General features: G+C 49.3%; 1 protein-coding gene across 2 annotated transcripts; it reads left to right on the top strand.

Moving 5' to 3' along the window:
- Positions 1 to 883: 883 nt before the first annotated feature.
- LOC308148052 (uncharacterized protein) lies at positions 884 to 18,683 on the top strand. Of its 2 annotated transcripts, XM_080521468.1 has the most exons (7): positions 884 to 1,019; positions 3,765 to 3,808; positions 6,119 to 6,472; positions 7,613 to 7,703; positions 7,775 to 7,954; positions 11,437 to 11,490; positions 17,103 to 18,683. In XM_080521468.1, exons 1-7 carry the CDS (start codon positions 1,003 to 1,005, stop codon positions 17,197 to 17,199), a joined length of 837 nt encoding a protein of 278 aa, XP_080377594.1. In that variant the 5' UTR covers positions 884 to 1,002; the 3' UTR covers positions 17,200 to 18,683. The 2 variants fall into 2 exon arrangements, with proteins under 2 accessions (XP_080377594.1, XP_080377595.1); XM_080521469.1 differs by lacking the exons at positions 7,613 to 7,703; positions 7,775 to 7,954.
- The last annotated feature ends 2,048 nt before the right edge of the window (positions 18,684 to 20,731 follow it).

Below are 20,731 nucleotides of genomic sequence, written 5' to 3' on the forward strand. Positions count from 1 at the left end.
GACTACAAACATAAAGGATAACATGTCACTAAAGGACTACAAACATGGAGGATAACATGTGACTAAAGGACTACAAACATGAAGGCTACATGTAACTAAAGGACTACAAACATGGAGGCAACATGTAACTAAAGGACTACAAAAACGGAGGATACGTGTAACTAAAGGACTACAAACATGGAGGATAACATGGCTAATCAAGTACTCACAGAGGAGGGAGAGCGTCCATGTCAGCTGCAGCATCACAGAGCCGTGAGCTCAGTCACTGGTGGTCTTCAGGGGAGATGAACTGACTGTAGACTGATCAGTTCACTGAGGGTTTCACAGTGTTCTCTGACAGGAAGTGTGTGTGTGTGTGTGTGTGTGTGTGTGGGTGTGTGTGTGTGTGTGTGTGTGTGTGTGAGGTCACTGCAGTGGGAACATTCCCCACCCAGTCAGAATGTTTCACATTCAGAATCTCAAGGTTTCATTTCTGGAGCCAAACCTCAAAAACTCTGAGACTTTAAGTTTTGTTTCCTCAGCAGAGAAACAGGTGAGGCCTGGGTCCAGGTGAGGCCTGGGGTCCAGGTGGGTCCAGGTGAGGCCTGGGTCCAGGTGGGTCCAGGTGAGGCCTGGGGTCCAGGTGAGGCCCTCAGTCTGTCACTGAGGAATCCTGAATCATAGGTTCACCTGTAATAAAGTCCATCATTGAATAATTTGACACAGATCCAGTAAAACGCTCCAACTGGATTATTAGCTGCTAATTAAATAAATAAGTTGCACTTACAACACATTCTACTCTGTGGGCGGGGCCTCTTATATGTGGGCGGGGCCTCTTCTCTGTGGATGGAGCCTCCACTGGTTCTGTTTGGGAGGAAACTGTAAAGAGAAACTTAAGTGTGGACCTGAAGAGGAGCAGAGAGACAAACTTCAGCCTGATGGACTGAGAGCTGCACCAGGACCAGGACCAGGACCAGGACCAGGACCAGGACCAGGACCAGGACCAGGACCAGGACCAGCATCATGAAGAACTCACTGTGGTGAGGACACAAGGATTTTATTCTGAGAGCTTATTTATGTGAAGCTCTTACTGATAGTGATTCATTATTATAACTTGTTTATGTTGTTGTTGTTGTTGTTGTTGTTGTTGTTGTTGTTGTTGTTGTCGTCGTCTGCACTCGCGCTTGATGTCAGTGTTTAGATTGATGCTGCAGAGGATTCTAAGGAGGGTGTTTCTGGATACGAGCGTGTCCGTGCGGGTGCATGTATCTCCGCACGTGTGCATGTGTGCGTGTGCGTGTGTGCACGCGTTTATTTAATATTAGTGACACACACACGCGTGCACACGCGCGCGTGTGTGTGTGTGTGTGCGTGCGTGCGTGCGTGCGTGTGTGTGTGTAAGTTTTGTTTCCCGGGAAGTCGTTTCCACGTCGCGTCTTTTCAGAATAGGAACCGGCGTTGTGACGTCACGCGATAGGTTTCGTTTCCGTTGAAGTGTGTAAAGTTTCAAATTAAAATCTTAATAAAAAACTACGTGAGAGAATTAGAGAAACAGGATCGTGTTTGTAAAAAGGAATTGACAGAGAAATCATTAAATTAGATTTGATTTTGTTATATAGTTTGTTAATATTCACATGTGACTAATAAGCGGTTTTGTTTTCATTCTTTAATTTTTATTTTTGTCATTTTAATTAAAGTTTTTCAGAATTTTGTTAGATTCCTAAAAAAAGAGTAAATCATTAAGAATGAACAGTTTCCTCGCTGATTTCTAGATCCATGCAATGAAATGATTCCAGAAATGTGATTTTAACTGTGATACAAACTTTTTCTGTTAATTTCCTTCCCCCATGCTAATATTAGTGACCTATTTATTTAATATTAGTGACCTGTTTATTTAATATTAGTGACCTATTTATTTAATATTAGTGACCTGTTTATTTAATATTAGTGACCTGTTTATTTAATATTAGTGACCTGTTTACTCCTGTCCTGTACAAACAGTATTCACATCTAACATCCATTCATCTTGTTTAGGTCGTCTCGACCTGCCTGGTTCCCAACACCCAAATAAAACCATTCATGTTTGTCATGAGTGCATGAAAAATGTTCCACTCTCAGACACTCCTGACAAGAAAGAAAGAAAGAAAACAGAGCTGTGAAGTGAAAAATAAAAATAACTGATAGCATAACAGCTGATTTATGATCTCTTTTTAAAAGTTTTTTTCTGATTTATATGACTGAAACAAAGTAAAATTAGATCAGAATGAACAGAATTATGTGGAATCGGTGTAAATTTAATGAAACTTCCTAATGAAACTATTTTTGATTTCAAATAGATATTTTCAGAATTAATCATTTGGTTTTAAGAAAAATGTTGAGATTTTCCTCGTGTGGGTAAAGAAAGGTCTTTAAGGTCAAAGGTTAAGTGGATCAGTCTCAGTGGGCGGCCCCTCAAGGGAAATGGCTTTTTTGCGTCTGGTGTAGAGGAAACTTCATGTTCAAATCTTTGCTTTGCTGCTTCGTCACTTTAGTTTTCTTGTCCTGTCCAGTCAAGTTCATGACGTTTTGACACGAAGACAAAACAAGCAGTCACTTCAGAGCCACGTGGGGCGGCGTCCACAAACGTCCCTCTACAAGTGGGAAAGTCCCAGTGAGACAAGCCTCAGAGGACGTTTTCCCACTGGGACGTGGGACCAGTGTGATGTCATGATGTCATGTGTTTCACAGGACATCCAGACTGACGTGTCACTGTGAGGTGTGACAGTATTTACCTTTGTACGGTCTGTGGCCATCTGATGACGTCAAACAACACGTTGATTCAACTAATTCATTTGAAATGTTTACGGAACCGTATGAATGCAGTTTTGTTTACTTCCATTTGTGATGAGTTTTTGATACTCCTGAGCAGTTGTGTGAGCGCAGCAGCATGAACACAGAGCCACACAGTGCACAGTGGATCATGTGAGAGCAGAAAGTTTCACTAGGAAAAGTTTCCTGACGGCTGATTGACAGTCTGAAAGTCAGTAGTTTTACTTTGAAAAGCAAGTGATTCTTTAGCAAAACAACAGGTTGCCATGTTGGCTGACCAGGAGCCATCAAACTGCTAAAGCTGGAGTATTTATTTCTCCTCTTCCTCTTTTTCCTTGGCTTTCCTGTAGTGTGTGTGTGTGTGTGTGTGTGTGTGTGTGTGTGTGTGTGTGTGTGTGTGTGTGTGTGTGTGTGTGTGTGTGTGTGTGTGTTACAGTATATTTTTGCCACTTTGTTCAACACAATGTTATTAATCACAATTAATTTCAGAAATGTGCACAATGAATTGTATTTTAAGTGACTGAGAGCAGAACTTTAAACTCTCTCTCTCTCTGTCTCTGTCTCTCTCTCTCTCTCTGTCTCTCTCTCTCTCTCTCTCTCTCTGTCTCTCTCTCTCTCTGTCTCTCTCTGTCTCTCTCTCTCTCTGTCTCTCTCTCTCTCTCTCTCTCTCGCTCTCTGTGTCTCTCTCTCTCTGTCTCTCTCTCTCTCTCTCGCTCTCTGTGTCTCTCTCTCTCTCTCTCTCTCTCTCTCTCTCTCTGTGTCTCTGTCTCTCTCTCTCTCTCTCTCTCTCTCTCTCTCTCTGTCTCTATCTCACTCTCTCTCTCTCTGTGTCTCTCTGTCTCTCTGTCTCTCTGTCTCTCTCTGTCTCTCTGTCTCTCTGTCTCTCTCTCTCTCTCCCTCTCTCCCTCTCTCCCTCTCTCCCTCTCTCCCTCTCTCTCTCTCCCTCTCTCCCTCTCTCTCCCTCTCTCTCCCTCCAGGTTCTCAGTCCTCCTCCCCTGGTTCCTGATTGGACAATCAGTTGGTGAGTTTCAATCAGTTCTAATCAAATGTTCCTGGAACTTGTTTCCACTAGAGCAGGGGGGGCAACCCTGGTCCTGGAGAGCCGCAGTCCTGCATGTTTTAGATGTTTCCTGCTCAAACACACCTGTTGTCATGATGAGGCTCTGCAGGAAGCTGGACAAGGAGCCACTCGTTGCTGTATTGATGTGAGGAGACGTCTAAAACCTGCAGGGCTGCGGCTCTCCAGGACCAGGGCTGGCCACCCCTGGTCTAGAAGGTCAATAATGAAATAATGAACCAGGTGGTCATGCCTTCCACCACACATCTGGATCACACACCTGCATGAGGTCCTCTATGAGGTCCTGGAGTCCTCCATGAAGGTCCTCTATGAGGTCCTCCATGAGGTCCTGGAGTCCTCCATGAAGGTCCTCTATGAGGTCCTCCATGAGGCCCTGGAGTCCTCCATGAGGTCCTGGAAGTCCTCCATAAAGTCCTGGAGTCCTCTATGAGGTCCTGGAAGTCCTCCATGAGGTCCTCTATGACGTCCGGGAGTCCTCCATGAGGTCCTGGAAGTCCTCCATGAGGTCCTCTATGAGGTCCTGGAGTCCTCCATGAGGTCCTGGAAGTCCTCCATGAGGTCCTGGAAGTCCTCCATGAAGGTCCTCTATGAGGTCCTGGAGTCCTCCATGAAGGTCCTCTATGAGGTCCTCCATGAGGCCCTGGAGGTCCTCCATGAAGGTTCTCTATGATGACCTCCATCAGGTCCTGAAGGTTCTCTATAAAGGTCCTCCATGAGGTCCTTCATTGAGGTCCTGGAGTCCCCCATGAAGGTCCTCCATGAGGTCCTGGAGTCCTCAGTGGAGTCCTGGAGTCCTCAGGCACTTCCCAGTAGAGTACTAATGGTTCTTCCTCAGGCTCTTCCCAGTAGAGTACTAATGGTTCTTCCTCAGGCTCTTCCCAGTAGAGTACTAATGGTTCTTCCTCAGGCTCTTCCCCAGTAGAGTACTAATGGTTCTTCCTCAGGCTCTTCCCCAGTAGAGTACTAATGGTTCTTCCTCAGGCACTTCCCAGTAGAGTACTAATGGTTCTTCCTCAGGCTCTTCCCAGTAGAGTACTAATGGTTCTTCCTCAGGCTCTTCCCAGTAGAGTACTAATGGTTCTTCCTCAGGCTCTTCCCAGTAGAGTACTAATGGTTCTTCCTCAGGCTCTTCCCAGTAGAGTACTAATGGTTCTTCCTCAGGCTCTTCCCCAGTAGAGTACTAATGGTTCTTCCTCAGGCTCTTCCCAGTAGAGTACTAATGGTTCTTCCTCAGGTTCTTCCCCAGTAGAGCACTAATGGTTCTTCCTCAGGCTCTTCCCAGTAGAGTACTAATGGTTCTTCCTCAGGCTCTTCCCCAGTAGAGTACTAATGGTTCTTCCTCAGGCTCTTCCCCAGTAGAGTACTAATGATTCTTCCTCAGGCTCTTCCTCAGTAGAGTACTAATGGTTCTTCCTCAGGCTCTTCCCAGTAGAGTACTAATGGTTCTTCCTCAGGCTCTTCCCAGTAGAGTACTAATGGTTCTTCCTCAGGCTCTTCCCAGTAGAGTCCTAATGGTTCTTCCTCAGGCTCTTCCCCAGTAGAGTACTAATGGTTCTTCCTCAGGTTCTTCCCCAGTAGAGTACTAATGGTTCTTCCTCAGGCTCTTCCCCAGTAGAGTACTAATGATTCTTCCTCAGGCTCTTCCTCAGTAGAGTACTAATGGTTCTTCCTCAGGCTCTTCCCAGTAGAGTACTAATGGTTCTTCCTCAGGCTCTTCCCAGTAGAGTACTAATGGTTCTTCCTCAGGCTCTTCCCAGTAGAGTACTAATGGTTCTTCCTCAGGCTCTTCCCCAGTAGAGTACTAATGGTTCTTCCTCAGGCTCTTCCCAGTAGAGTACTAATGGTTCTTCCTCAGGTTCTTCCCCAGTAGAGTACTAATGGTTCTTCCTCAGGCTCTTCCCAGTAGAGTACTAATGGTTCTTCCTCAGGCTCTTCCCCAGTAGAGTACTAATGGTTCTTCCTCAGGTTCTTCCCCAGTAGAGTCCTAATGGTTCTTCCTCAGGTTCTTCCCCAGTAGAGTACTAATGGTTCTTCCTCAGGCTCTTCCCAGTAGAGTACTAATGGTTCTTCCTCAGGCTCTTCCCAGTAGAGTACTAACGATGGTTCCTCCCCAGTAGAGTACTAACGATGGTTCCTCCCCAGTAGAGTACTAACGATGGTTCCTCCCCAGTAGAGTACTAACGATGGTTCCTCCCCAGTAGAGTACTAACGTTGGTTCTTCCTGGTACAGTACTAACGATGGTTCCTCCCCAGGCTCTTCCTCCTCCTGGCCTCTCAGCATCTTCTCAGCAGTGGGGAACCAGGTGGTGCTGCCCTGCAGCTGGAGGAACCGGCTGGGGGTCCGGCGCCCGGCCCAGTGCCATGTGCAGTGGGTGAACCCGGCCGACACGGTGTTCGAGCAGCGGGGGGAGGAGCGCTTCGAGGCGGAGGAGTTCAGGGGCCGACTGGAGGTTCCCGAGGACCGGCTGGGGTCCGGGGACTGCTCCTTGATCATCACTGACGTCCAGCTGGGCGACACGGGGAGCTATGAGGGCTTCATGGTGGTGGAGGGGGAGCGGGCCAGACCCACCCGCGTCTTCATCCAGAGCATCAGGCTGTCCGTGCACGGTCAGTGGTTCAATTCCCACTGCCTGCTCACCAGCATATCATGCACACCTCCAGTTACCTCCAGTTCTCACAATTGAGTGATTCCATCAATATTCCCCTCTGTTTGGTCTAAAAAAGTAATTGTTATTGACGACCACAGTTTTTCCTTGATTTCTTTTAGTGTTTCTTAAAGCCAGGAAGTTTCCAGTTTAAATGACTTTAGTTCTGTGGCTTTTATGTCTGTGATCTGCTTTTATTCTGCAAAATCATACTGAATGAAAAACCTCCCAGACTGGTGAGTCCATCATTTTTACCAGAGGTTGTACTTGTTAAATGCTGTAAAGTGTAATTCAGGCTCCGTGTGTAAATGATATGTGAAGGCGATGCGTTCCAGTCAATCTCTTCTACCAGTTGTATCGCAGGGCTTTGTCCAAGTAAGAGTCCTCCGTGCAGTATCAATTAGCCATTAGGGGGCGTGATCTGTTGCGAGTGGGCGTGGCCTGCCGTGAGGGGGCGTGGTCTGCAAGTTGGGCAGCGTCTTACAGAGTAGGAACAGACCTGCTGAACAAACGTTTTTTCCAGCTGCTTGCTGACGTCACTGCCGAACCTTCCTCTTGTTCTTCTGGCTTCCAAAAGGGAGTCAGCAGGGGCCTTCAGCAGGGGCCTTCAGCAGGGGCCTCCAGCAGGGGCCTCCAGCAGGGGCCTTCAGCAGGGGCCTTCAGCAGGGGCCTCCAGTGTAGTTCCACTCCCCTGCTGCAGGCCAGACTCATACCGGGGGCCTTCAGCAGGGGCCTCCAGCAGGGGCCTTCAGCAGGGGCCTTCAGTGTAGTTCCACTCCCCTGCTGCAGGCCAGACTCATACCGGGGGCCTTCAGCAGGGGCCTTCAGCAGGGGCCTCCAGCAGGGGCCTCCAGCAGGGGCCTTCAGTGTAGTTCCACTCCCCTGCTGCAGGCCAGACTCATACCGGGGGCCTTCAGCAGGGGCCTTCAGCAGGGGCCTCCAGCAGGGGCCTTCAGTGTAGTTCCACTCCCCTGCTGCAGGCCAGGTTCATACCGGGGTCCCTCAGCAGGTGGAGACCAGCAGCAGTGTTTGAACATGAAACACACTGTACCTGCCAGGTATTGTCATCTGATTGAAGGTATTGTTGTGGTTTGGCCCTCAGACCATAAGTCCGTCCAGACGGGGCCCCTGGGGGGCGAGGTGGTCCTCCACCTCCACACCCAGCACTCCGTCAGGGTGGTGTTCCAGGGCAGGTGAGACACTCACACCTCCTCAACGCTTCCCTCAGGGGCTGCCGTCCGTCACATGACCTGGTTCTCCACAGGAACAGCTCTGAGTGGTCTGTGCTGTGGGTGAAGGGGGGGGGCCAACAGCCCCCGCCTGGAGAAACCCCCCCTGCTGGAGCAGCTGATTCTCAAGGAACTGAAGCGCTCCGACGAGGGGACGTACAAAGTCCTGGACGAGCAGGGTCTGTCGGTCAGCACCGTGCAGCTCTCGCTGGAAGGTCAGGAGCCTCACCTCAGTAGACGCTCTCTATAACCTCTAGTCTGACCTGATGCTCTCTATACCCTCTAGTCTGACCTGATGCTCTCTATAACCTCTAGTCTGACCTGATGCTCTCTATAACCTCTAGTCTGACCTGATGCTCTCTATACCCTCTAGTCTGACCTGATGCTCTCTATACCCTCTAGTCTGACCTGATGCTCTCTATAGCCTCTAGTCTGACCTGATGCTCTCTATAACCTTTAGTCTGACCTGATGCTCTCTATAACCTTTAGTCTGACCTGATGCTCTCTATAGCCTTTAGTCTGACCTGATGCTCTCTATAACCTTCAGTCTGACCTGATGCTCTCTATAACCTTTAGTCTGACCTGATGCTCTCTATAGCCTTTAGTCTGACCTGATGCTCTCTATAACCTTCAGTCTGACCTGATGCTCTCTATAGCCTTTAGTCTGACCTGATGCTCTCTATAGCCTTTAGTCTGACCTGATTCTCTCTATAACCTCTAGTCTGACCTGATGCTCTCTATAACCTCTAGTCTGACCTGATGCTCTCTATAGCCTTTAGTCTGACCTGATGCTCTCTATAGCCTTTAGTCTGACCTGATGCTCTCTATAACCTCTAGTCTGACCTGATGCTCTCTATAACCTCTAGTCTGACCTGATGCTCTCTATAACCTCTAGTCTGACCTGATGCTCTCTATAGCCTTTAGTCTGACCTGATGCTCTCTATAGCCTTTAGTCTGACCTGATGCTCTCTATAACCTCTAGTCTGACCTGATGCTCTCTATAACCTCTAGTCTGACCTGATGCTCTCTATAACCTTTAGTCTGACCTGATGCTCTCTATAACCTTTAGTCTGACCTGATGCTCTCTATAGCCTTTAGTCTGACCTGATGCTCTCTATAACCTCTAGTCTGACCTGATGCTCTCTATAACCTCTAGTCTGACCTGATGCTCTCTATACCCTCTAGTCTGACCTGATGCTCTCTATACCCTCTAGTCTGACCTGATGCTCTCTATAGCCTCTAGTCTGACCTGATGCTCTCTATAACCTTTAGTCTGACCTGATGCTCTCTATAACCTTTAGTCTGACCTGATGCTCTCTATAGCCTTTAGTCTGACCTGATGCTCTCTATAACCTTCAGTCTGACCTGATGCTCTCTATAACCTTTAGTCTGACCTGATGCTCTCTATAGCCTTTAGTCTGACCTGATGCTCTCTATAACCTTCAGTCTGACCTGATGCTCTCTATAGCCTTTAGTCTGACCTGATGCTCTCTATAGCCTTTAGTCTGACCTGATTCTCTCTATAACCTCTAGTCTGACCTGATGCTCTCTATAACCTCTAGTCTGACCTGATGCTCTCTATAACCTCTAGTCTGACCTGATGCTCTCTATAGCCTTTAGTCTGACCTGATGCTCTCTATAGCCTTTAGTCTGACCTGATGCTCTCTATAACCTCTAGTCTGACCTGATGCTCTCTATAACCTCTAGTCTGACCTGATGCTCTCTATAACCTCTAGTCTGACCTGATGCTCTCTATAACCTCTAGTCTGACCTGATGCTCTCTATAACCTCTAGTCTGACCTGATGCTCTCTATAACCTTTAGTCTGACCTGATGCTCTCTATAACCTCTAGTCTGACCTGATGCTCTCTATAACCTCTAGTCTGACCTGATGCTCTCTATAACCTCTAGTCTGACCTGATGCTCTCTATAACCTTTAGTCTGACCTGATGCTCTCTATAACCTTTAGTCTGACCTGATGCTCTCTATAACCTCTAGTCTGACCTGATGCTCTCTATAACCTCTAGTCTGACCTGATGCTCTCTATAACCTCTAGTCTGACCTGATGCTCTCTATAACCTCTAGTCTGACCTGATGCTCTCTATAACCTCTAGTCTGACCTGATGCTCTCTATAACCTCTAGTCTGACCTGATGCTCTCTATAGCCTTTAGTCTGACCTGATGCTCTCTATAACCTCTAGTCTGACCTGATGCTCTCTATAACCTCTAGTCTGACCTGATGCTCTCTATAACCTCTAGTCTGACCTGATGCTCTCTATAGCCTTTAGTCTGACCTGATGCTCTCTATAACCTCTAGTCTGACCTGATGCTCTCTATAGCCTTTAGTCTGACCTGATGCTCTCTATAACCTTTAGTCTGACCTGATGCTCTCTATAGCCTTTAGTCTGACCTGATGCTCTCTATAGCCTTTAGTCTGACCTGATGCTCTCTATACCCTTTAGTCTGACCTGATGCTCTCTATAGCCTTTAGTCTGACCTGATGCTCTCTATAGCCTTTAGTCTGACCTGATGCTCTCTATACCCTTTAGTCTGACCTGATGCTCTCTATAGCCTTTAGTCTGAACTGATGCTCTCTATAGCCTTTAGTCTGACCTGATGCTCTCTATAGCCTTTAGTCTGACCTGATGCTCTCTATAACCTTTAGTCTGAACTGATGCTCTCTATAGCCTTTAGTCTGACCTGATGCTCTCTATAGCCTTTAGTCTGACCTGATGCTCTCTATAGCCTTTAGTCTGACCTGATGCTCTCTATAGCCTTTAGTCTGACCTGATGCTCTCTATACCCTTTAGTCTGACCTGATGCTCTCTATAGCCTTTAGTCTGAACTGATGCTCTCTATAGCCTTTAGTCTGACCTGATGCTCTCTATAACCTTTAGTCTGACCTGATGCTCTCTATAGCCTTTAGTCTGACCTGATGCTCTCTATAACCTTTAGTCTGACCTGATGCTCTCTATAACCTTTAGTGTGACCTGATGCTCTCTATAGCCTTTAGTCTGACCTGATGCTCTCTATAGCCTTTAGTCTGACCTGATGCTCTCTATAGCCTTTAGTCTGACCTGATGCTCTCTATAGCCTTTAGTCTGACCTGATGCTCTCTATAGCCTTTAGTCTGACCTGATGCTCTCTATAACCTTTAGTCTGAACTGATGCTCTCTATAACCTTTAGTCTGACCTGATGCTCTCTATAGCCTTTAGTCTGACCTGATGCTCTCTATAACCTTTAGTCTGACCTGATGCTCTCTATAGCCTTCAGTCTGACCTGATGCTCTCTATAACCTTCAGTCTGACCTGATGCTCTCTATAACCTTCAGTCTGAACTGATGCTCTCTATAGCCTTTAGTCTGACCTGATGCTCTCTATAGCCTTTAGTCTGACCTGATGCTCTCTATAACCTCTAGTCTGACCTGATGCTCTCTATAGCCTTCAGTCTGACCTGATGCTCTCTATAGCCTTTAGTCTGACCTGATGCTCTCTATAGCCTTTAGTCTGACCTGATGCTCTCTATAACCTCTAGTCTGACCTGATGCTCTCTATAGCCTTCAGTCTGACCTGATGCTCTCTATAACCTTCAGTCTGAACTGGTCCTCTACATAGCTGTACACATTCAGTCTCTCCCCGAAGTCGAGTTTGTCTTTGATACAAATGTTTAATCCAATCAAAATGTTTGTGTCCCACAGAGAAGAAGCTCCAGACTGTCAGTGGAGCTCAGGTGCAGGACAGAGCGCCAGCAGGTGAGGACATGAGCTCTGTGAAGGGTGACTGGATTACAATGAATGAGTTACTCTGGTTCCTTCAGGGTGCTGCTGAGCTCAGTGGGAGCATTACAGTCAAGCTTGTAGCTCCACTTAAAGAACCGCTCGGTTATTTTACACTGACCTCTGAGAATACTAGTAGAATAATACTTGTACAGTAAAGCCTTTGATGTAGGGACACCATAAAATCAAAGAGCATCTGTCCTCAGAAGACACATGTCCTCTCTTCAGAGGGGCAGATCATGAAGACAAATTGTAGGACCAGTTGATAAAGAACAAACACCAAATATGTTATGGAAGAAACATACTTATTTAAAGCACATAGCTGAACCAATGTAAAGATAGATACTATGTAATAGGGGTGTACCCTGGTCCTGGAGGGCCCCTGTCCTGGAGGGCCCCTGGTCCTGGAGGGCCCCTGTCCTGGAGGGCCCCTGTCCTGGAGGGCCCCTGGTCCCGGAGGGCCCCTGTCCTGGAGGGCCCCTGTCCCGGAGGGCCCCTGGTCCCGGAGGGCCCCTGTCCTGGAGGGCCCCTGTCCTGGAGGGCCCCTGGTCCTGGAGGGCCCCTGTCCTGCATATCCTGCATGTTTTAGTTCTTCCCTGCTTCAGCAGACGTGAATGTAATGATGATGTCATCACCAAGGTTGTGAAAAAGCCCAGTAACGAGCTCCTCACTGCAATCAGGTGTGTTGAAGTGGGAGGAGCTAAACCCTGCAGGACAGGGGCCCTGGAGGACCAGGGACCCTGGAGGACCAGGGTCGGACACCCCTGCTATATACAGCAGAACCTCTGAGGAGGGGACCCCCTGTACTGAGTAACCTGCCACTGTGCACCGACACGTGTTTACCTGCTAACACCCCTTCATGAGGACCACCTGCTGAACCAGACCACCTGCTGAACCAGGACCACCTGCTGAACCAGGACCACCTGCTGAACCAGACCACCTGCTGAACCAGGACCACCTGCTGAACCAAACCACCTGCTGAACCAGGACCACCTGCTGAACCAGGACAACCTGCGGAACCAGGACCACCTGCTGAACCAGGACAACCTGCGGAACCAGGACCACCTACTGAACCACGACAACCTGCGGAACCAGGACCACCTGCTGAACAAGGACCACCTGCTGAACCAGGACCACCTGCTGAACAAGGACCACCTGCTGAACCAGACCACCTGCTGAACCAGGACCACCTGCTGAACAAGGACCACCTGCTGAACCAGACCACCTGCTGAACCAGGACCACCTGCTGAACAAGGACAACCTGCGGAACCAGGACCACCTACTGAACCACGACAACCTGCGGAACCAGGACCACCTGCTGAACAAGGACCACCTGCTGAACCAGGACCACCTGCTGAACAAGGACCACCTGCTGAACCAGGACCACCTGCGGAACCAGGACCACCTGCTGAACAAGGACCACCTGCTGAACCAGACCACCTGCTGAACCAGGACCACCTGCTGAACCAGACCACCTGCTGAACCAGGACCACCTGCTGAACCAAACCACCTGCTGAACCAGGACCACCTGCGGAACCAGGACCACCTGCTGAACCAGACCACCTGCTGAACCAGGACCGCCTGCTGAACCAGACCACCTGCTGAACCAGGACCACCTGCGGAACCAGGACCACCTGCTGAACCAGACCACCTGCTGAACCAGGACCACCTGCTGAACCAAACCACCTGCTGAACCAGGACCACCTGCTGAACCAGGACCACCTGCTGAACCAGACCACCTGCTGAACCAGGACCACCTGCTGAACCAAACCACCTGCTGAACCAGGACCACCTGCTGAACCAGGACAACCTGCGGAACCAGGACCACCTGCTGAACCAGGACAACCTGCTGAACCAGGACCACCTGCTGAACCAGGACAACCTGCGGAACGAGGACCACCTGCTGAACCAGGACCACCTGCTGAACCAGGACAACCTGCGGAACCAGGACCACCTGCTGAACCAGGACAACCTGCGGAACCAGGACCACCTACTGAACCACGACAACCTGCGGAACCAGGACCACCTGCGGAACCAGGACCACCTGCTGAACAAGGACCACCTGCTGAACCAGGACCACCTGCTGAACCAGGACCACCTGCTGAACCAGACCACCTGCTGAACCAGACCACCTGCTGAACCAGGACCACCTGCTGAACCACACCACCTGCTGAACCAGGACCACCTGCGGAACCAGGACCACCTGCTGAACCAGACCACCTGCTGAACCAGACCACCTGCTGAACCAGGACCACCTGCTGAACCAAACCACCTGCTGAACCAGACCACCTGCTGAACCAGGACCACCTGCTGAACCACACCACCTGCTGAACCAGACCACCTGCTGAACCAGACCACCTGCTGAACCAGGACCACCTGCTGAACCAGGACCACCTGCTGAACCAGGACCACCTGCTGAACCACACCACCTGCTGAACCAGACCACCTGCTGAACCAGACCACCTGCTGAACCAGGACCACCTGCTGAACCACACCACCTGCTGAACCAGGACGGCCTGCGGAACCAGGACCACCTGCTGAACAAGGGCCACCTGCTGAACCAGGACCACCTGCGGAACCAGGACCACCTGCGGAACCAGGACAAGGGACAGGTTCTCCTGGAACATTTCAAGCTGAGCGACACTGACATGTTCAAAGTACTTGGTCTGGACCAGATGATTAGAATCTTCAAGTCGCGGTGATACATGATGGCCTCCATACTACACTCCTGGTTCTCTGGTTAACGGTCCTGAAGATATCTCCACTTCCGCTGCCCGGCGTTCTCCACCTTTCCTCAAGTACTTTATGTTTCACTGCAGGAGTTCTGAGCCTCTGGCTCTTTATTTCCTATTAAGTTGTGATTGTTCAGACGGGAGACGCAGGATCTGCTCACACCAGCAGCTCTGGAGCATGAGCAGTCAGAATGTACCGATCAACCTCAGAGGGTCAGAGGGTCACAGTGTACCGATCAACCTCAGAGGGTCACAGTGTACCGATCAACCTCAGAGGGTCACAGTGTCCCGATCAACCTCAGAGGGTCAGAGGGTCACAGTGTACCGATCAACCTCAGAGGGTCAGAGGGTCACAGTGTACCGATCAACCTCAGAGGGTCACAGTGTCCCGATCAACCTCAGAGGGTCAGAGGGTCACAGTGTACCGATCAACCTCAGAGGGTCACAGTGTACCGATCAACCTCAGAGGGTCAGAGGGTCACAGTGTCCCGATCAACCTCAGAGGGTCAGAGGGTCACAGTGTACCGATCAACCTCAGAGGGTCAGAGGGTCACAGTGTACCGATCAACCTCAGAGGGTTAGAGGGTCACAGTGTACCGATCAACCTCAGAGTGTCAGAGGGTCACAGTGTCCCGATCAACCTCAGAGGGTCAGAGGGTCACAGTGTACCGATCAACCTCAGAGGGTCACAGTGTCCCGATCAACCTCAGAGGGTCAGAGGGTCACAGTGTACCGATCAACCTCAGAGGGTCAGAGGGTCACAGTGTACCGATCAACCTCAGAGGGTCACAGTGTCCCGATCAACCTCAGAGGGTCAGAGGGTCACAGTGTACCGATCAACCTCAGAGGGTCACAGTGTACCGATCAACCTCAGAGGGTCAGAGGGTCACAGTGTCCCGATCAACCTCAGAGGGTCAGAGGGTCACAGTGTACCGATCAACCTCAGAGGGTCAGAGGGTCACAGTGTACCGATCAACCTCAGAGGGTTAGAGGGTCACAGTGTACCGATCAACCTCAGAGTGTCAGAGGGTCACAGTGTCCCGATCAACCTCAGAGGGTCAGAGGGTCACAGTGTACCGATCAACCTCAGAGGGTCACAGTGTCCCGATCAACCTCAGAGGGTCAGAGGGTCACAGTGTACCGATCAACCTCAGAGGGTCAGAGGGTCACAGTGTACCGATCAACCTCAGAGGGTCAGAGCCCCGACTGATGACGACTTTGATGTTTCACTTGGCCTGAACAGCAGAGAACATGAGGCCCCGGGGCCAAAACCTACCAAGAGGTTCCACTCTGGTCCCACCAAGGAGCTGCTATAGGATTTATACTACTTTATTTGACATTTCATTGATGTATCATTAAAATTGAATATGTTGAGATTGTAATCATTTTCAGTACTTTCACAACTGTTTGATCTTACAAAAATATAGACAGTTTCATTACATACACTTTGGACACAACAAAGAAAAAGTTTGAAGTGTAGATTTAAAGGTTATAGCAATATTTGACCAGTCTGGTCACTCAGGGTGAACCTGGACTGTATGTGGTCCCTGAAGTACATTAATCTTATTTAGTAGTGAGTTTACATAATTCACCCGCGGAACCTAAGTTAGGTAGATGGGTTCCGGGGGGACAGTTGATACTGGTGCACTGGCGGTTGGTGTTTTTACTGTTTAGAAACCGCCAAGTTGAGACTCACTTTCCGTTCCTGTTATTATTACTTTTCTGGATGTCAATAAAACTGCTAACGTTGGCACCGTCTTTTCACACCGCCGACATCGGTGACGTCACGTCAGTCCCGTTGAAGATTCCGAGCCTGAAGTACCGAGCGAAACGTCATGACCAGTGCCGCCATTCTCAGATTGCAGGAGTTTTGGGAAACGTCCGCGGCAACGTGGTTCACACAAGCAGAGGCTCAGTTCGCCCTCCGTGGGATTACAGACGATGCTACGCGCTATTAGCATGTAGTTTCAGCACTGTTAGCTCCACTGCAGCCAGAGCAGGGAGTTTCAGCACTTATCACTTATATAGGTATATACATGTATATACCTATATATATATATATATATATATATATATGTACCTATCTGTGCATATAGGTCCATATATGTGCATAAAATATAGGAAAACGGCCAATTTTATATATGTCACATATATTCAAAACCTATATTAAAACATATATGTTTATATAGGTTCTGTCCATGTGGCACTTTCCATATATGCAGCATATATGCTGCATATATATTCGCATATATATGCAGCCTATATATTGTCATATATGTGCATATATGCAGCATTTCTGTGCATATATGCTGCACATATATGCGAATATATATGCAGCAAATATATTGTCATATGTGCAGCATATATGACAATATATTTGCTGCATATATTGTCATTTATGTGCATATATACAGCACTTATGTGCATATATGCACATATATGCAGCATATATGCACATATATGCTGCATATAGGTTTCATATATGTGCATATATCCTCATATAGGTTCTTTCCATGTGGCTCATTAAGGTGTGTTGAGAGTTAAAACCTGACGATGTGTTCGACCTTCTCTCAACACAGTGTCCATCCGCAACTACACTCCTCACTTCTACTGTCTGTGCTTAGCAGTAGCATGTGTACCCAGTACCTGTGCTTAGCAGTAGCATGTGTACCCAGTACCTGTGCTTAGCAGTAGCATGTGTACCCAGTACCTGTGCTTAGCAGTAGCATGTGTACCCAGTACCTGTGCTTAGCAGTAGCATGTGTACCCAGTACCTGTGCTTAGCAGTAGCCTGTGTACCCAGTACTTGTACTTGTTGGTGTAGTAACGATGTTTCTCTGCTCTCATGTCTTTCAGGAGTCGCAGATCAAAGCAGCAGTTTGGCTCTCCTCCTCCTCCTTCCTGCTCTTGCTGTCACTTGTTTCCTGTGAGGCCGTCCTGCTCTGACCTTTGACCTCTGAGTATCGTTAGCCTGTTTGCTTCTCGGGAGCTGTTGCTAGCTTGCAGTGAAGTTCTTCCCCAGACCTGCAGGTGAGGTCAGACGGGTGAGGCTGCTGAGTGGCAGTGGCCGGTCCGGTTCTGGTGAAGGCACCAGATGACAGAGAATCCTTCACCAGGACTCACCATGGAACAGCTCCAGCTGATCTTCAGACGTTTCCAGACAGATGTTTCAGTACTTCAGAGATTTGAGCGAATATTTAATTCAGGAATTTAAATATTGTAAAACCTTGAAAGAAGATCAAATATTACTAATTCAGCTGAAAAAACTAGCAGCGCTCCCTCATGGTGTTCTTTAGGGTCCCATCTGATCACCGATTACAAGTTACTCCTTTAAAAAGTAACTTACTTACTTTACTGATTCCTTGTTTTAAAAATGAACTAAGGCCCTGTTTACACGACAACGTTTCAGGTGACGACACCTAATCCGTAAAGAAAGACAGAGTGTCTCCACTGCAGCAGAGGACACAGGGACAACCATGTAGTCAGTCTGCCGAGCCACAGGAGGGCGCTGTTGCTTGAATGTGTGATGAAACCACACAGACGTGTGCAGAGAAGAAAACACTATAAAGGTGAAGAAAATGGGAGAAGCCGCCTCCCACACGGACTGATGAGGCATCAGGCGCTATCAGGAGAGTCTCAACTCTAAACTACTGACATGGAGGGTCAAACTAGAATACTGACGGGGAGTCAAACCCCTGCAGGGCGGCCATGTTTGTTTACAAGTGATGAAGAGGAGGGAGGGGAGAGAGCACGCCCAGCAACAGGCTAAATAGCCTCCAGCAGTCTCTGCAGGAGGGATTAAACAATCTTTCCACCTTGGAGCCCATTAAAAACTGGCGGATTCAGAGCATCTGCACACTGGTGCCGCGTCAAAGAACCCAACAGTGAGGAACGTTTTGAGGATAGACTCGTGATCGTTGTGGTGGAACGGGGCCTTAGTGAGAAAACAAGTCACTTTTTAGTTACTTCCAGCAGCTGCAGACAACACCGCCACTGATTTTGCTCAAAGCTGTGAAGAAAGGGGCAGGGCTTCCTGCCAATATGTCATGTGACTCAGAAAAACTGTCATGACGTGTTGGCCAATCATTGGCCTGCTGTCTGGCGCCGTCACGCTGTCTGTACCTCGAGTTGTCTGCACCTCAGTCTGACAGAGTGTGTGTGTGTGTGTGTGTGTGTGTGTGTGTGTGTGTGTGTGTGTGTGTGTGTGTGTGTGTGTGTGTGTGTGTGTGTGTGTGTGTGTGTGTGTGTGTGTGTGTGTGTGTGTTGAATGAGAAGGTAATAAAGTATGGAATGTAAGAGTTGTGTTTGGTTTTGTCCTCATCATCACTAAGGGATCCGGGAGATGGCCTGGTGGCTGGTTGAGTTGGGCTCGTTCACACTCAGGGCTGATGACATCACACTAACACTGATGACATCACACTAACAACAGAGCTTCAGCATCTCTGAAGGTCCATGTTATAGAAACGTAAACATGAAGGCAATTAACTAAAGCTTTCCTGTTTAAATACATAAATGTTTTAATCAATGACCAGAAATAAACCAGATTCATTCAGATGTCTTCGTGTCTCTGCGACTCCTGTTAACCAGCTCAGTTCCAGGCTCTGGTTCAGCAGGATCTCCTCAGGGTCTGTTTAGCAGGTGAGTACATTCACTCAGATCAGAGTCCTGGTCTGGAGGGTCAACCTACAGTGGTCCAGTCCGGTAGTCCAGGTCCTTCATGGTGAGCTCAGAGGACCAGAGGAGTCGGGACCTCCATCCAGACCCTCCTCAGGACAGTCCAGTGTTTGAAGCCACTTCTCTTCCTTCCCGTCACTTTGTACTCGTCAGCTTCTTTATTCCTGTCCGTCTGGGTCCTTCCTGTCTGTCTGGGTCTGTCCCCGTCTGTCTTGGTCTGTCCCCGTCTGTCTTGGTCTGTTCCTGTCTGTCTGGGTCTTTCCTGTCCGTCTGGGTCTGTTCCTGTCCGTCTGGGTCTGTCCCTGTCCGTCTGGGTCCTTCCTGTCTGTCTGGGTCTGTCCCTGTCTGTCTGGGTCTGTCCCTGTCCGTCTGGGTCTGTCCTGTTTGTCTGGGTCCTTCCTGTCTGTCTGGGTCTGTCCTGTCTGTCTGGGTCTGTCCCTGTCTGTCTGGGTCTGTCCCTGTCTGTCTGGGTCCTTCCTGCCTGTCTGGGTCTGTCCCTGTCTGTCTGGGTCTGCAGAGCCTTCGTTCCACACTCACATCCAGGAGAGTTGAAGACAAAACACAGCCTTGGCAACTGGGTGTCTGGGAGTCTGAATGTAGACTAGGTTTGTTTTGGTTCAGGTGCTTCATCTTTATCCGTCGACCTCGAGTGTCTCTGGTCTTCATGCTGCTCCAATTGTGGCCAGATTTTTAGCTTTCCAGCCGAGTTTTAATATCCTCCAAGATGGATCCAATTTCACATAAACGTTCAAGAGTCGTACTCTTGAGTTGGTTTATCACATGAGTCTGAGCATTCAGAGCTCGGCACAGTCCTTCAGTGACGATAGGCAGCCTTCCCAATGCAGCTGCTAGCGTCTTCTACACTTTGATAGATCAGAAAGCCTCCAGCCCCAATCAGCAGCATACCTGCTATCATGAATCCCAATATGTAGAGGTCCTCCACATCCTCCATGGAAAGAATGGCCAAACACAGGGACCTCAGGAACCTCCAGGAACCTCAGGAACCTCCAGGAACCTCCAGGACCTCCAGGAACCTCCAGGGACCTCCAGGAACCTTCAGGGACCTCCAGGAACCTCCAGGACCTCCAGGGACCCCAGGAATCCAGCATGTATCCGGCTGCAAACGTCCCATCAGGACATGCAGACTCTACTTTGCTGATCGTCGTGTCGTGAAGATTTGGTCGATCACATTGAGAGACCAGGTGATCAATTCCATGGTTCTGTTTAAATTCTGATGAGGGTCTGAAGAGATTCTCTTGTTAGATCTGACATGAGACGGTACAGGACGGGAGCAGCAGGCAGGGAAGACGAGGGGGAGAGGAGAGGAGAGGGGAGGAGAGGGGGAGAGGAGAGGAGAGAAGAGGGGAGGAGAGGGGGAGAGGAGAGAAGAGGGGAGGAGAGGGGGAGAGGAGAGGAGAGAAGAGGGGAGGAGAGGGGGAGAGGAGAGAAGAGGGGAGGAGAGGGGGAGAGGAGAGAGAAGGGGGGGAGAGGAGAGGAGAGAGAAGAGGGGAGTAGAGGGGGAGAGGAGAGGAGAGGAGAGGGGGAAAGGAGAGGAGAGAGAAGAGGGGGGATGGAGAGGAGAGAAAAGGGGAGGAGAGGAGAGAAGAGGGGGAGAGGAGAGAAGAGGAGAGGGAGAGAGGGGAGGAGAGAAGAGAGGAGGGGAGAGAGAAGAGAGGAGGGGAGAGAGAAGAGGGAAGAGGGGAGGAGAGAAGAGAGGAAGGGAGAGAGAAGAGGGAAGAGGGGAGGAGAGGGGGAGGAGGGAAGAGAGGAGGGGAGACAGAAGAGGGAAGAGGGGAGGAGAGGGGGAGGAG

Source organism: Blennius ocellaris (assembly GCF_963422515.1).
Source record: "Blennius ocellaris genome assembly, contig: SCAFFOLD_133, whole genome shotgun sequence".
NCBI lineage: Eukaryota > Metazoa > Chordata > Actinopteri > Blenniiformes > Blenniidae > Blennius > Blennius ocellaris.

Excerpts from the sequence above, each read along its gene's own strand:
- LOC308148052 (XM_080521468.1), top strand. Across the intron at positions 6,473-7,612 it reads CATCAGGCTGTCCGTGCACG|ACCATAAGTCCGTCCAGACG; the intron begins GTCAGTGGTTCA and ends TTTGGCCCTCAG. Across the intron at positions 7,704-7,774 it reads AGGGTGGTGTTCCAGGGCAG|GAACAGCTCTGAGTGGTCTG; the intron begins GTGAGACACTCA and ends GGTTCTCCACAG.